This window comes from Trichosurus vulpecula, chromosome 2 (genome assembly GCF_011100635.1).
Source record: "Trichosurus vulpecula isolate mTriVul1 chromosome 2, mTriVul1.pri, whole genome shotgun sequence".
Classification (NCBI taxonomy): Eukaryota; Metazoa; Chordata; class Mammalia; order Diprotodontia; family Phalangeridae; genus Trichosurus; species Trichosurus vulpecula.
Genome location: NC_050574.1, coordinates 258,468,302 through 258,483,516, shown reverse-complemented (window position 1 = coordinate 258,483,516; position 15,215 = coordinate 258,468,302). Strand labels below are relative to the sequence as shown.

General features: G+C 36.8%; 1 protein-coding gene across 1 annotated transcript in view; it reads left to right on the top strand.

The window, feature by feature from the left end:
* HECW2 (HECT, C2 and WW domain containing E3 ubiquitin protein ligase 2) overlaps positions 1–15,215 on the top strand; it is a 211,528-nt gene that overhangs the window by 121,220 nt on the left and 75,093 nt on the right. Inside the window, exon 16 of the mRNA XM_036744243.1 lies at positions 3,851–3,947. Within this exon, the coding sequence (XP_036600138.1) occupies positions 3,851–3,947 (97 nt within the window). The remainder of the gene's footprint in view (positions 1–3,850; positions 3,948–15,215) is intronic.

The window sequence follows — 15,215 nt, the reverse complement described above, 5'->3', positions numbered from 1 at the left end:
TGAAAGTGATGGAGAAAATGACTTAATTATGGAATACATGAAATATGGTCATTATAAATTAGTTGGCTGCTGTTTTGAAATAAATATGCCCAAAACTGTATGGTCTAAGACTGAAAGCACATGACTTTACAGTGGCATAATTAATTAAATGGGGAAAACAATTATACCACATTTTAAAAGACTTGAGAAAAGTGGCACCTCAATCCTGCTGCTCACTCAAGCAAAGTAGAAATATTCCTCCCATTACTGGAAAAAAAGTAGAGAAGGAACATGGTGTAGTGGAAAGAATGCTGGTCAGGAGACCTGGGTTTTGTTTTTCTGTTGTCATTAAGCTTGCTTAATCTCTCTGTCACTATGGTTTCCTCATTTATTAAATGAGTAGTTAAATTAGATAAACTCTAAGGTTCCTTCTAATTTTCAAATTCTATGATCCCATGATTCTATTGCCAAATGACAATGGGAATTTTCCCTTATGTGAAATATTAACAGATTTATAATGCTTTTGTGGATATTAAAATTTTGTTTAATTAAAAGACAGTCTCTTATTAATTATATCGACTGATATAAAAACATTAGCAGAGAACAACTTGACAATTTTTCGATTCTTTTGTTTTCATTTTCATCTATTGTATTCTTGATTCCTTTGAGCTTTGCTAGATTTTAAATGCAGTATTTTTCTTTTTAGTTCATCTTTTATCTCCTTTATAGCACTGTCGGGAATAGGTTTGATTCTGTAAAATTTTTTATCGGTCTTATGAATGCCAGTGAGGAAAGAGATGAAGAAAGCAGTGGTATCTTAGATGAGACAATTCCCTTTGCATGAGTCAGCCTTTTACATTCCTTGTTCTCATGCAATGAGACCAATTATCATTCTTTAAAATTTATTGCTGTCCTCTCTTGTGTGCTGAAGTCCTATACCAGGCATATAAAATATATAATATTTGTTTCTCTAGAAGCAATATGCCAAGATAAAACAGGTATTTTGTAAACCATGTGTCATTAAAATTGCCAGACCACTCAGATTAAATGTAATCTCTATGGACAAAGCTATTGAATTTTTTAAAACTGCTTTCGTTCTTGGGAAATAATATAAAAATCATAAATTTAAGAAACATCATGTTGAAAATGGGATTATACATTAGCAGTTTTAAAATATTTTTGATTTTATATAAAATAGTTTAGTCAACAATATTGGTCATCTTGAATATTTTATATTATTATTTATATGCTTGTTTTCAATGTATGTATACTGAATATCAGAACATAAAGACAGACTGGTTCACCATTAGGGAGCCAGCTTCAGCGTCAAGAAGACCTTGGTCCAAGTCCTGCTCCTGTCAGGTATTGGCTGTATGGCCCTGGGAAAGTCACTGGACTTCTTAAAATCCCAGGCAGCTCTCTAAGGCATTTAAATTGATAAACATTGACCAGTCTCCACAAGTAGAGGGAGTTTCCACACCAGAATTTCCCTAAACAATGAAACCATAGTTCTAGAAGATGATGATGATGATGGTGGTGATGATGGAGGAGGAGGAAGAAAAGAAGAAGAAGATGGAAGGAGGAGAAGGAGGAAGAGGAGAATAAGGAGGAAGAGAAAGATAATGTGTTATGTTAAAGTCTAGCAAATGTCTGCAGCAGGGTTTGAGTATACTTCTGTTGTAAATAGATAATTATTACTTGGTTTAAGATCTTATATATCATTTATGGAACATAAAAGTGTTGGCTAAACCTGAATCCCTGATGAGAAATTCATGACCTAACATTTAAAAAGACATATAGCCATTTAAATATACTTTTATGGCATCATGGAATGTCAGAGATGGAAAGAGCCTCAGAACCCATAAATGAAAAAGAATCTCTGCTTCAATACACCTGATAAGTGGTCATTCAGTTTTTGCTTGAATACCTCCAGTGGAGGATGTGGAGAGGAGAGAGGAACATAATGTGCAACCTCTTATGTCAATGCATTCCATTTTTCATATCTCTAATTGTTAAATTCTTCATTCCTTCCAGGCTACTTTTACTTCTTTGGAACTTCAACTCATGAGTCCTATTTTTGCACTCTGGGGCTAAATGAAAAAAAAATCTATTTTTAATGATTTTTTCCTTTAAACTAGGCACTAATCAGTCACTTTGACTTCCATATAAGCCTATTTTTTTCATCATTTGCCCTTGTTTAAGATTTAAAAATTTTGCTTATTGTCTATTAGTGTACTTTTAAATTTTACCAGTCTTAGAATATAGTTTCTTCTCTATGTTCATGGCTAGGTTAAGGCTACATAATGAAACTCTCAAGGTTACCCAAACATTTTTATAGCTTTAATGTGGTGCCACTCAAGGTATAAAATTAAAGGTCATAAAATTAAATAAAACCAAATTGTCAAGAATATCAAGATAAATTGTAAAAGAAAAAATGAAGAAGTACTGGGCTGCCAGATATCTAATTATGTTGTTAAGTAGCAATAAACAAAACTGTCTAGTACTAGGGAAGAAACAGTAGAAAAAAAGATCAATGGAGTTGAGTCCATAATCTAAAACAGACTCAGAGAAATACAATGTGTATAGATTTAACACAATGAAACACTGGTGGAAGAATTACTTATTAATTAACAACTTTGGCAAATCAGATTATAGTATAGTGAAAAAAATAAGATTATATCCAAATACCACACAATATATTACAATAAATTTTAAATGGCTCAATGATCCATTTGTATTATCTCACAGTCACTGATAGCTTTGATTGCAACAGAGTATTTTACTTGAAACAAACAAAAAAGGAAGAATAAAAAGGATTCAGATTCGTGAATTTTCTAATTCTTGCTGCAGACATTATTAGCCAGCATCAGCCAAGACATATATCTATATGTGTTCTAAGATCTGAAACTACTGCTGCTAATTGGGAGAGGGGGAGGAGAGGTGGTTTGTAGCTTTCTTTGCAGATGTGATGGAAAAGACCCATCTGTGGCCGACTGCCATTTATATATTTCTTCTAGGAATGACTTGTCCCTTTCCTTGTGTCCATCATTCTCACTTATAGAACCTCTTGATTGTGGCTCTAGTATTTGTCCCATAGACTGCCTAACATTTCAAACCCCAAAAGAACCTTTCAATAGTGTTGTGTGCTACTTTGAGATTTCTATTCTTAGCCTTCCAAGAGTTAATAGCTATAGCTTATTTTCTTTATGTTCCCTGCATTGTAGTCTTCTTAACATTTTTATGCAAAATTGTTTGTAATTGCCTCTATTTGGCTGTCACTCATCTTCTATGTATCTATTGTCTGTTGGGAATTGTCTGATGGGGTGTACAGAGTGTCTTAGCATCATTCTTATCTTGCCACTTGATGATAGCTGTGATTCCATTAGATGATTCTGATAGAAAGGCTTAATGAGACCAGATGTGACATATGGCAATAGGTTAACCATAAAGTAATTTTTGCTATTGTTTTAGATGTTGCCTGACTCTTTATGACCCCATTTGGGGTTTTCTTGCAAAGGTACTGGAGTAGTTTGCCATTTCTTTTTCCAGCTCATTTTATGAACAAGAAACTGAGGCAAACAGAATTAAGAGACTTGTCCAGGGTCACATAGCTAGAAAGTGTCTGAGGCTGAACTCATGAAGACAAGTCTTCCTGATTCCTAGCCCACTGCTTTGTCCACTGTGCCGCCTAGCTTCCCAGCCATAAAGTTAATTAGATGCTAATTAAAGTCATAATAATAACACTAACTTAAGGTATAACCAAAATATTGACGTATCTTTGTAAAATTTTTTGTGGGTCTTCATTATCATTGTTAGTACAGCAGAAATTCCAGATTGTTCTTTAAAATATTCTCCTTTTCCATTGACACAGCCTACAATGACAAGATTGTTGCATTTCTACGTCAGCCCAACATCTTTGAAATTCTGCAGGAGCGTCAACCTGACCTTACCAGGAACCACTCACTCAGGTAACCATGATGCTGTTGGTTTCATTGTTCTCTTTCTGGGAAGCAACGATCTCAGTTTTTAAAAACACTGACAAATACTGACATTGGGTAACTCATTCTTATTGGTACATTAAGATAAAAGATGGAGAGAGAGAAGAGAGAGAGAGAGAGAGAGAGAGAGAGAGATACTTCAGAGCAAGGACTATCAACATTTGGTATTGAACTTCAGCTTCTTCTGTGTTATAGTTAGGAAAAAGAATATCCCAATAATCTGGAACTCTCACAGACAGAAGGGTTCTTAAAATGAGAAGAATAAGTTATATCTGCAGTCCAGAGGTCATCCCAATTTTCCAAATCCAATAGAAGAAATGAGACAACAATCCTTCTATTTTGAAAATCAACTACGCGCCCAAAAGTAGTATGGGGCTGATTAAAATCAGGTTTTCCAAAGTCCTATGGTTTACATTCTCATTTCATTGTAACAATAATGCATTAAAAAGCCATTACATGACACATTGCACAAATTCAGATAGAAATCACAGATTTCAAGAAAAGGATCAAATTGCATTTCTAGAAATGTGTTATATAAAATGAAAGCCTCATAAAACATAATTATTATTCTTGTCCTATGACATAAGCATTTTATGTTGTAAAAGCACATTCCCTATAGTTCTATTCCAGATCTTCATTATCAAACCTGCTGTGGCCCAGAATTCAATGCAGTGTGGTTCCATATTATGCAAGGGGATTTTGTAACCGGAAGTACAGAATGTAACAACTCAGTGTCCTAACTAGAAATTTGAAGCTCCAGAGCAGAAATTTTATAGTTGTCCTCTTTTTTTTTTTGTGCTAAACCCTCTAGCATGTATTGCTTGGGCTAGAGAGCTGAACAGGTCTTGTAACTTCCCATATATTTTTTAATAATTAGCCCTCTACAGCATAAGAAATTCATTTTCAGCAAGTAGGGGGTATCCACCCACAAATTTGGAGGGTTTATCTGGAGAAAGTGTATATAGTAGTTAAATGGAGTATTTTATACAGTCTTCCAGGTTTTTGACAGCATTGTCAGTAGCCCTTGTCAGATTAGAAAATCTTCAAATTAATACAAGGAAACTACTTTGGCCTCCATAACATAGCTTGTCAGGTTAGTCTTTTTGAGCTCCAATTACCTGGAATGTTTCAGGGTCTGTTTGTGTAATAGTTATGGACGAGTAGGAGGAAAAGGAGTCTAGCATTTCAGTTAAGTATTGTTTCATCTATAACATGGTCTGTAGCCTAGACTCAAAGGATGATATTCTCATGAGGCTCCGACATATTTGTTACTGAATGAAAGCAATGAGTTGCCAGGTTTTGAACTGTTATTGTGTACATTCATAAGTTGGATACGTTATGAAATAGAAAAATTGCATGCTGTCATGAGAAATGGAAGGAAATGAGACCCACAAATCAGTTAAATGGTATTGTTCCTCTTAGCCAGGGTGTATGTCATAGTTTTCTCTTTTATAAAAGGGGTAGTTTTGGGTAGTCAAACAGCTTATCATAGCAAAGTAAAGGGGAAGTATATATATCTGAAAGGACATTCTGTCTCATGTAGTCCTAAATTGTATTGCAAAAACAATTTCCAGATGGACAGATGGACCTGTAGGGCTTCTCTGTCACTAATTTTTGATACTTTTCATAATGGATTTAATTACATAGAATAGACCATTTTTAAAAAACCGATTTGGGGATGAAAGTAATCTATGGTCCATTCTGATACATACAAGGCAGTACTTCTCAATCTCATGGTATGCCATTTATAGTCTCTACATTATCTGTTCTATAGAATTTTTCCCACTTGTTTCCATGGTTTCCTTCTCAGAAATTGGTTAATTAGGAAAGGTGATTTTTTTTTTCATTTTAAACCATTGTGTCTTTCTTGTAATTATCACAACGATAGAAAATAATTCCACTCATTCCCTTAATTTATTTGATTTGACACATCTTTTCTTTTTCCCCTAGAATCCACAGTTATGTTTGTAGATGTACACATACATGTAACTATATATGTAATCATATATACACATACAGACATATAAACATATGTTCGTGTTACCCATACACACATCATAAAACGTTGATGGACTTTTGATTTCACTGACCTGTCTATTCCTTCTGTCAGCAGAGCTGGCAACCCATCCATTCCTTTTCCTCCTGTGTGAAATTTTTCCATGTCATTGCACAGATCTTTGATAGAAGAGCTCATGCTATCATGCTGTAGGCCTGCCTCAATTTCTTTAGATTATTTTGTGACTTCCAGTGCAGCACATAGACGTCTATCAAGCTATTCCTCTTTCTTGTTAGGTGACTGACCCATCTTCCTTTCTAGTCATAAAGGACCTTAATGATGTTTTTTATACCACTTGTTGCGTACAAGTCATTGTTAATCATATACTACAATCTATTTGTGTCCACTGTACATCTTTCTGTTGTCCTCTGGATCACCTATAATTCTGAATGTGAGATCCTGTTATTTATTTTTCACAACCATACATGCATATGGTAACAATACTCCTTACAGACATTTTGCAGGATTATTCCAATTGAAGTAGCTAATTAAATCAGCTAACAACCTAAGAATTGTTAGGCTAAATTCAAATGCTCTAATATTTCAGCCAGCCTGAAGCCAACCAATTTCTGAAAATACAACAGATTGTTAAAAGTTTTGGTTTTTTTACTGGTATGGTTAATATATAAAAATCCAGTACAACTTTTAGTGCTGTCTGGATATTTCCATTTTACCAAAGAAGGAAATACATTGATATTTGTAGCAAATTTTATATGAAAAAGAGAACTAATTATTAAGTATAGGAATCAAAAACAACAAAGCACTTTTTCTAGTTCAGCCATTGGTTTATATCAGCATCATTTTAGATAAATAACACCTCCTCTGGGCCTTGTTGTTTCCAGTGGTAAAAATGGAAATAGTTTTTTTTTTAATAACTCATACTCATTGCTGCACGTTTAAGTATGTCTGAGTGTTTGTGTGTACCTCTGGCTACTTATTATTATTCCTGGAAAGATCTGGTAAAGTGGGTCTGATATTAATCAGCACAGCTGATGGCTGTCAAAAATTGCACATCCCCATTTAAACATTTGGAAGTGCATTTTACAAGGTTAATTTTGTAGTTTACCAAATGAAAATAAAAGAGGTGTTCAGGTGCTTTTCCCCCTTAAACTCGTCAGGCAACTCAAGTGAGCAGTGCATTAACTTTAATATAATGGGTGTGTGGACCCGAGTGCCTTTTGTTTCTTTTACTCATAATCTGGTATCAGCCTGTTTTTGTTTGTTTGATTTGTATGTTTTTTAAAACAACATATGCTTAGGAAGGTAAAGAGGGTTCAGATAGCTTCCTTGTACATACCTCACAATAACAGTGGGTAAATTTGCTGCCTCTGTCACAGGTTGCTTTTATAAAAATAACAGTAATTCCAACAAAACTACTAACCTGCGTTGGTAAAGGTGGATCAGAGCTCTACCGCTGATTTCATTGATAATGAGATCCCCAGGATAAATAAACTCACTTGACCAATGCAAGTTGGTCATTGCTCTACAATTTATAGTCTCAGAGAGTTGTCTACCACCCTAAGAGGTTAAAGGACTTACCCAGGGTCATGCAACTAGTGTTTATCACAGGTGATACTTGAACCCGGGTCTTCCTGGCTTTGAGGCCAGGTCCCTATTATGCCTTTGGAATACAATATGCCCTTTGAGCTTAATTTCCAGTTGCAGTGATGGATTTGAAGTTCCTTAATGATGTCTTTTATTGCAAACAAGTCAATGGTGATCACATGCCATGGTCCATTTATGTCTACTATGTATCTTTCCATTGTCCACTGGATCACCTGCAATGCTGTGTTTTTTTCTTTGTATCCCTAGCACTTAGCACAGTGCCTGGGCACATAGTAAGTGCTTAATATACGTTTGTGATTGTTGCTGTTGCTGATAATGGCTGTTGTTGTTGTTGGTATATAAGTTCATACCCAAGAAATAAGGTATTGTGGAAGGATATATTTATAATGGTAGGACTTATATTTAAACGGGGCCTATAGCAATGGTTATTGTATGCTTATAGTAATGGCTCAAGGAAATAGATCTAATCACTCACATCACAAGCTGTGTTATAGAAATCTTTTGCTGTATATAAATATGGGAGATGTGATTTCATCTATGATCTATCCAAATCTATGTCATAGTGGATAATCACACATAATAATGACGATGGTAGTAATAATAATAAATTACTTTCTGAAGCCATGGTACTAGTTTGGATACATATTTAATGACCTCTTTTCAACTTGTTTGTCCAGCTAGACTATCATGTTTTGTGGTTTGGGGCAACTTTCATATTTAACAATCTGATATTATGGGAGATATTTTTGATTCAGCATTTCATTTATTCTTGGAATAACTTCTAAGAAACCCAGTGCCCATCCTCAAGTGACAAAGGACTAGTCAATCAACTAGTGCTTACTGGGTCTCCATGGGGTGTATAGCATGGTGTTCAGCAGTCCATGGTAAAGAAAAGACTGTGGGTCCTTCCTCAGGGAGCTCATAGTCTAATCATGTGTACAGGATAAAGACCCATACAATTAACATTTGCTCATACAAGCTCAATAGTTGCATAAATTTTGAGTGGTTAAAAAAAAAAACCAGAAAGAGTGCTGCTAGAATTTGAAAGAATTAAGTAAATTCTCCCCCTCCCCCATAGTTAATGGGCTAAATAATGGGAGAGAGAGATAGTGGGAAATGATTTGACATACTGGAGGAAAAATAATCAGTTTCTTATTTAAGATGGTTTTGTATGTATGCATGATCAAAATTGGGGAGGGGAGCTAGTGATTGAGAGAAGGAAAGGGAGGTTGGGAGAGAAAGAATTAAATTTCCTGTAAGAATGAGCTAGACAAGATTCCCTCCCTTCTTCCCCACCCCAACCTCTGGCTCTAATCAAAGTCCTGTACTTGTTTCCTCTATATTAGTCTCATTTCATTAATCCTGCATCAATTTGATTGTCCTGGTTGGATAGGTGAGCAATTCAAATCCATTAGAAAAGTCAATAAAATATACTTTTGATGATTATTTTCCACACTGATCAACCTGCTCCACGAGATTCCAATCATTTCTACGTTTTTCTTCTGCTTTTTCCTCTATTCTCCTTTCTCTTTCTCTACTTCTATCTTCTTCTGTCTCTCTCTGAAATACTCAAATGGTTCTGTGATAGCACTGATTCAGAAGTCTTCTCCAATTGTGCAAATCACAACTCATGCTTCCTGCTCATCCTAGGTGATCCCTGTGTATGTCCTCCCATAAGTCTGCCACAGGAGGTCCATCCAACATGCTAGAGGCATTTCTTCTGACATCATGAGGGTACCAATGGAGCACTTGGGCTACCCACCTGTCATCCTCCCCCATTCCACTAAGTAATCAGCCCTTCTTCTCTTCCTGGCACATATTTTCTTGTCATCTTTTATTCTTGTTCTTCACATCTTTTCATTGACTATATATTGCTGCCTGGTCACAACCGCCATGTTTCTCTCCATTACCTTCTGTGAAATTTTGTTGTTATTGAGTCATTTAAGTTGTATGCAATTTTTCATGACCCCATTTGAGATTTTCTTGGCAAAGATACTGTAGTGGTTTGCCATTTCCTTCTCCAATTCACTTTTTACAGGTGAAGAAACTGAGGCAAACAGGGCTAAGTGACTTGCCCAGACTCACAGCTAGTAAGTGTCTGAGGCCAGATTTGAACTCAGGTCTTCCTGACTCCAAGCTTGGGAACCTGGCTGCCCCCTCTCTGTGATACTCATTTTTAATTCTTTGGAGATGTTTGCATTCCATGTAGAATATTGATATTGAAAACACGAGCCTTCATTTCATGGAATGCCTGGAGTTACTAAAAGAGTTCCACAATTTCCTAAAGGCAAACTAGCCTTCTCTCCCTCCTGTTCACTTCTGAGCCCAACTCGTTCTCTACTGTGCTGTTATTGATCTCAGACATGCAATGCTTATGGACAATTTCTATGTTCTATCCAAATGCATGTACTTTGGGTAGTAGGAATCTACCTGGTCTTTTCTATGTCAATAGTCACGTAGAATTCTTTTGAGCTATTACAGTTATCTTAAAGAAGATTCTGCAGTGTGCTGGGGTTTGATACAACTAGCACAATGTTGTCTGCCAATGGGAGCATTGGAAGGACCTCAGCATTCACAGATAATCTCTCTTCCACTTGGACTCTGTGCTAGATCTCCTCTATCACAGTGGCAAACATCTTCAACAAGAAGAAATCTCCATGTTTTATGTTAATGACCAGAGGGTCATTGGACAGGGTTACTTCTGTAATCAAAAAATTTCTGTAAGCAAAGAATTTTGAATGATTCTATGTGTGAATGGGAGGCAATTTGTTAGAAAAGAGAATTTTGAGGCACTGTTTTGTTCTCCTGAATCAAATACTTTTTCTTATTTAACAGACTAAGTATAGTGGGATTTCATCTTCTTTTCATCTTATTTGCAAATTGCAAATTGCAATTGCAAAATTGCAAAATAGCCATTGCAAAATACTAAAGATGTGGATCATTGTTGAATGTCACTTGTTCTTCTTTAATATCAAGTTGGACAGAATCGAAATTTCTTTATGCTAGGAGTACAGGCTTATCAAATTAAAGATTAGAATGGCGTCAGGCCATGCACACAGCTCCTAAAGCATCCCATGTGGTACTGTATTTCTACAATTGACACTTAATGCTACTTTCTAACTCATACATTGACATTTCCCATAACTCCTTATAAGCCTACTTTGCTTACTTCTATTTCTGGATATACAGTTTGACTAGCGGACCCATTTTTCTCAGGTGTTGGCAGGCCATTCATTTTTTGTTGTAGTTATTTTCGACAGTGCTACACACAAACACATTTGCCAAAGAGTTTGAATTTCAAAATAAGGCAACAAAGAAAGCATTGATTGCTAAAGTACATTAAAAAAATGTTTTGATAGTTGTGGGTTTCTGTGTTAACTGTATAAACACTTTGTTAACCTCTAGAAGAAAATCGTTTTATTATTACTGCTGCCTCACTATAATGCCAGGTCAGAGTCCAACATTTGAGATGCCTTTTGGGTGAGGCTTCCTTATAATCAGATTAGATAGTATTTACTATTAAAATTTTTAGGTCCTTGAGGAAAGCAACGATTGTTTTTCACCTTTGTAACCCTATGTCTTGCTCATAGAAAGGGTTTAATAATTGTTGAATTGAGGTGAATCGTAAGATTGTCATTAACTAAAATCCTCTGGCTAGGCTTTCAAGACACACCTGCTTCATACTTAATTCTATTTTATGGACGATTGTGTTAGAGTGATGTCTTCTCATACGTTGAATTACAGGACTCTAAGCCCTCCACATATTCTCTTTCCATAGTCTTCCCAACAATACATCACTTCTGGAGGAAGGAAAACCGAGGTGCAGAATGATAAAGGCATAGACAAAATAAGAAAGAAGGCCCACCCAGCCCTCAGTCACAGTATATATTGAGCAATCTACAATAAAGAGCTTTCCTTTCTCCCCCTCTAAACAAAAGCCTTTTAGGTAAGAGCCCTGAGATGTACAAGAGTTTCTACATTCCACTCTAGCTTCCATTCCATATTTCTCTTGTGCCAGCCAGTGTACCTTCAGGTAAGAAGCAGGATGAATAGCACAGCTTTGAACAACTACAGCTCCCCTTAACACTGTTGGTTCTGTGTCAACCCCAGAGGCTATTAGATTGTCACTAACATATTGGGAACCCTTGCTTTGTGATGTAAAGTTAACGAGGTAGTAGTTAAAAGTAGGGGGAGGAGAGAGCATGGAGAAAAAGGGATCTCTATATGCTAGGACTCTACTGGACATCTCAAGCCAATACAGAAACACAAAATACAAAAGTTATAAGAGAGACCTAAGAGTCGTGTAGTCCTACTCAGGCCTGAAAGGAATCCCCACTCTAACATATCCAACAAGTGATCCCCCAACATCTATTTGAAGACCTCCAGAAGGGGGAGCCCATCACCTCTCAAAGAAACCCAGTCCACTCTTGGACTGCTCTAACTGAAGGGAAATAATCCCTGAGATAGAACCTCAATTGCTTCTTTATAGCTGCTACCTATTGCTCCTGGTTCTGTCCTCTGAAGCCACCATGAAGATGATCATTATGTCCACCCAAGTCTTTAGCTTTCCGGGCCAAACAACCACAGTCCCTTCAGCTGATCCTTATGTGACTTAAAGGCCCTTCCTTGCTCTCTTCTTGTTACCCTCTAGCTTATTAACGCCCTTCTTCAGCTGTGATGCCCAGATCCTGATCAATCAATCAATAAACATTTATTAAGTGCCTGCTTTATGCCAGGCTCTGTGTTAAGCTCTGTAGATTCAAATGTGGAAAAAGATAGTCCCTGCCCTCAAGGAGCTTACAGTCTTATAGGGGAGGATGATGCACAAAGGGGGCGTGGTTAGAAGGAGAGGGTGCCCATTGAGGGGGCGTGGTGGAGAAGTCAGTCAGAGAAGTCCCAAAGTAGGGTAGCCAGATGAGAAGTGAGGAAAAAGATGTCTGAGCTGAGCTCTCTCTCTCTCTTTAAACGGAGTTTGGAAGGATAGTGATGAGGTGCAGTAGTACCAAGGCTGGTGAGATCTTGCAGATGATGAGCTTCCTGGGGCTTGGTGGAGAAGTCAGTTAGAGAAGTCTCAGAGTAATGCAGCCAGGTGAGAAATGAGGAGAAATATTCACCTACCTTGTGATTGTGGTACTGAGGTTGTTTCTGGAAAAGGCGCTGTCCCTTTCCCCTTAGCATACAGCACCTTGGCTTCTGTAGTGCTGTGATCTGAAGGGCAACACTGGATGGGAAAATGGGCTATAAGCAAGCTTTGGCTAGGCCTTACAAATAATGATGAAAAGAGTGGATGTGTGAAGCTTTCCCCTCCACCTTTCTGCCCCTTCGAGTTGTCAGGTCCTACCTATCTTTCAAAGATGGCTGAAAATAGCTGTCATCTTTGTTCTGCATCTTGTTTCAGACTTGTGGTCAGGCTAGATCGTGTGAACAGCTGTCTGTTCACCTTGTATGAAGTCCCCTTCCTGCCCAAATACAAGGAAGTGGAGAAAGCCTACTTGCCTGCCTGCACATAATCTGGTTCTGTGAACAACTTTATTTCACTGTCTCTTCCTGTGAGGCTCATATTTTTTTTTTCCTTTGGCACTTAAACTTCCTCTCTAACTTCAAGACTAGAAAATCAACTTGTGGCTACTTTGCCTTTTTGCCACAAAGCCCAAATGCTATTTTTTGTTAGGAGCAGGGGACTGTACCTAACGGGGTAAATAGTTCCTGGTTCATTTGCTTTGTGGTGGGGGAAGTAATAAATATAATGACGTGTGTGGCACCATTTTATATTGCTCTCTACAAGAGACTAGATAATGGGACAGAGATAGGGACTGGATCCATGCTTTTATTGGTGCAGGGAAAGGAATTTCCTCTACCAGCAACAAAAAAGAAAAAAAAAAGACTGCTAAGCAACCTAAAAAAACTTAGAGAATTGCGTAGAGAAAAGAGGAGTCAAGTGACCTGCTCAGGATCAGATGGGTAAACTGTGGCAAAGACCAGGCTTCCCAGGCTCCAATGCCAGCTTAATATAATAGATCTATACCCCTGAGTCTGAGCCAAACCGAGATGGAAGGGAAGACAGATTTCACCTGGTCTGGTTCATTCTTCAAGTTGAACACTAACCTCTGACTATAATGATGAGAAGGAGATGGAAATGAGCCACATCTTTTTTTTTTTTCCTAACTTTGAAATTTCTGCTTTGGAATGGGTAAAGACACTATCCTAACTTCTTAATCAAAATTTGTACACTGTTGCCCTACAAACAAGTCATGATAACTAATTTTTTTTGGTTTCTCCCTTTTTTTCCTCCTCCCCCACCCCCATAGTTTTATACATATCTGTTTGATTGTTGCCAAATTGAAGGAATCAGTCAAAAAGCTAACTGATTTGTAGGCAAGATTTTGCAATCTGGAGCATTTTGTGGTTTAGAAGCATTGTTACTTCTGATTATTGCAGAACCCGTACTATATTTTGACTTCACCAAAATGGGTACTTGGCTTCAACAGAGCATTTTCTGTGGGAATTTTTGTCTTAAGACCGATTGTCCTGAGATGACCTGCTGGAGCTGATTTTCTAGGGCGTATCTGTGTTCCGGAGGAAGTGGTGAAAGTGCTTAAGTATTTGAGACACTGCCAGATGGCTAGAACAGGTGATCTTTTCCTGGAGTTAACCCCTATTCTATTTAGCATCTTGTTTTAGACTTTTGGGTTAACCTTAGAGCTACTATTATTTTTAAAGATGCAGTTTTAAAATGTTTTATTAAAAACACCATTGAGCATCAATGCAACAAAGTAAACTTGCTTTATATCTATTTACAAGGAAATTGCTTGATTTCATCACATAAAGTGTCATCACAGTTTTTCAGTCATTCCCTCTAAACTTTCATTGGGATTCTTTGTCCATTCGTTATCATTCACATTTTCTCTTAAATATTCACAGTTAGTATGTACTCCAATTCTTCTTGTTCTTCTTTATTTTTTCGACTTTATTTTATAAGTGCTTTTCCAGAGAAGAAGGTACAATCTATCTTTGTCTTTATTTTTTCCTTAGAGTCACAATTGTTCTGTTAAGTTATTAAACTGAGTCTTACAAGGCTCCTCTTATCTTCTTCTAGAACAGAAAAATGGTGTCAAAGTGTTGGGTTTTTTTGTCCACAATACTGAAAATACTTTTATGTAAATATGTTAGGAATCAATTCTATATTTTTAGTGCTAGTTTATCAATTGTATGTGCCAGGGTTCTAGCTTTATTGTGTTGCCAAGAAAATTAAGTTAATATATGTAATTGGTTCACTTCAGAGGAGGAGAAAAATGTGGCTTGATCCTGGCAATAAAATGAGGGCTTTTTTAAAAGTTCATTGAAAAGGATCCAATTAGTGCCTTATTTCTTTTGGTCACTAAAAATACACAGATTGGTCATGAGAAAAAAATCACAAATCCCAGGGCTGTCAAGTGATGAAATGGATTACAGAAGACTTTGAGCATAACTTTTAAAAAATAGATCAATATGAATAAGATAGACATTATTTATTCAGAAAAAAAGGAGTTGGGAGAGGGTAGATAACATTGGGTGAGGAATATTATGATTCTATGATTTTAGGAAATAAGCCCTTTTATGACCATGAAAAGTAAGTA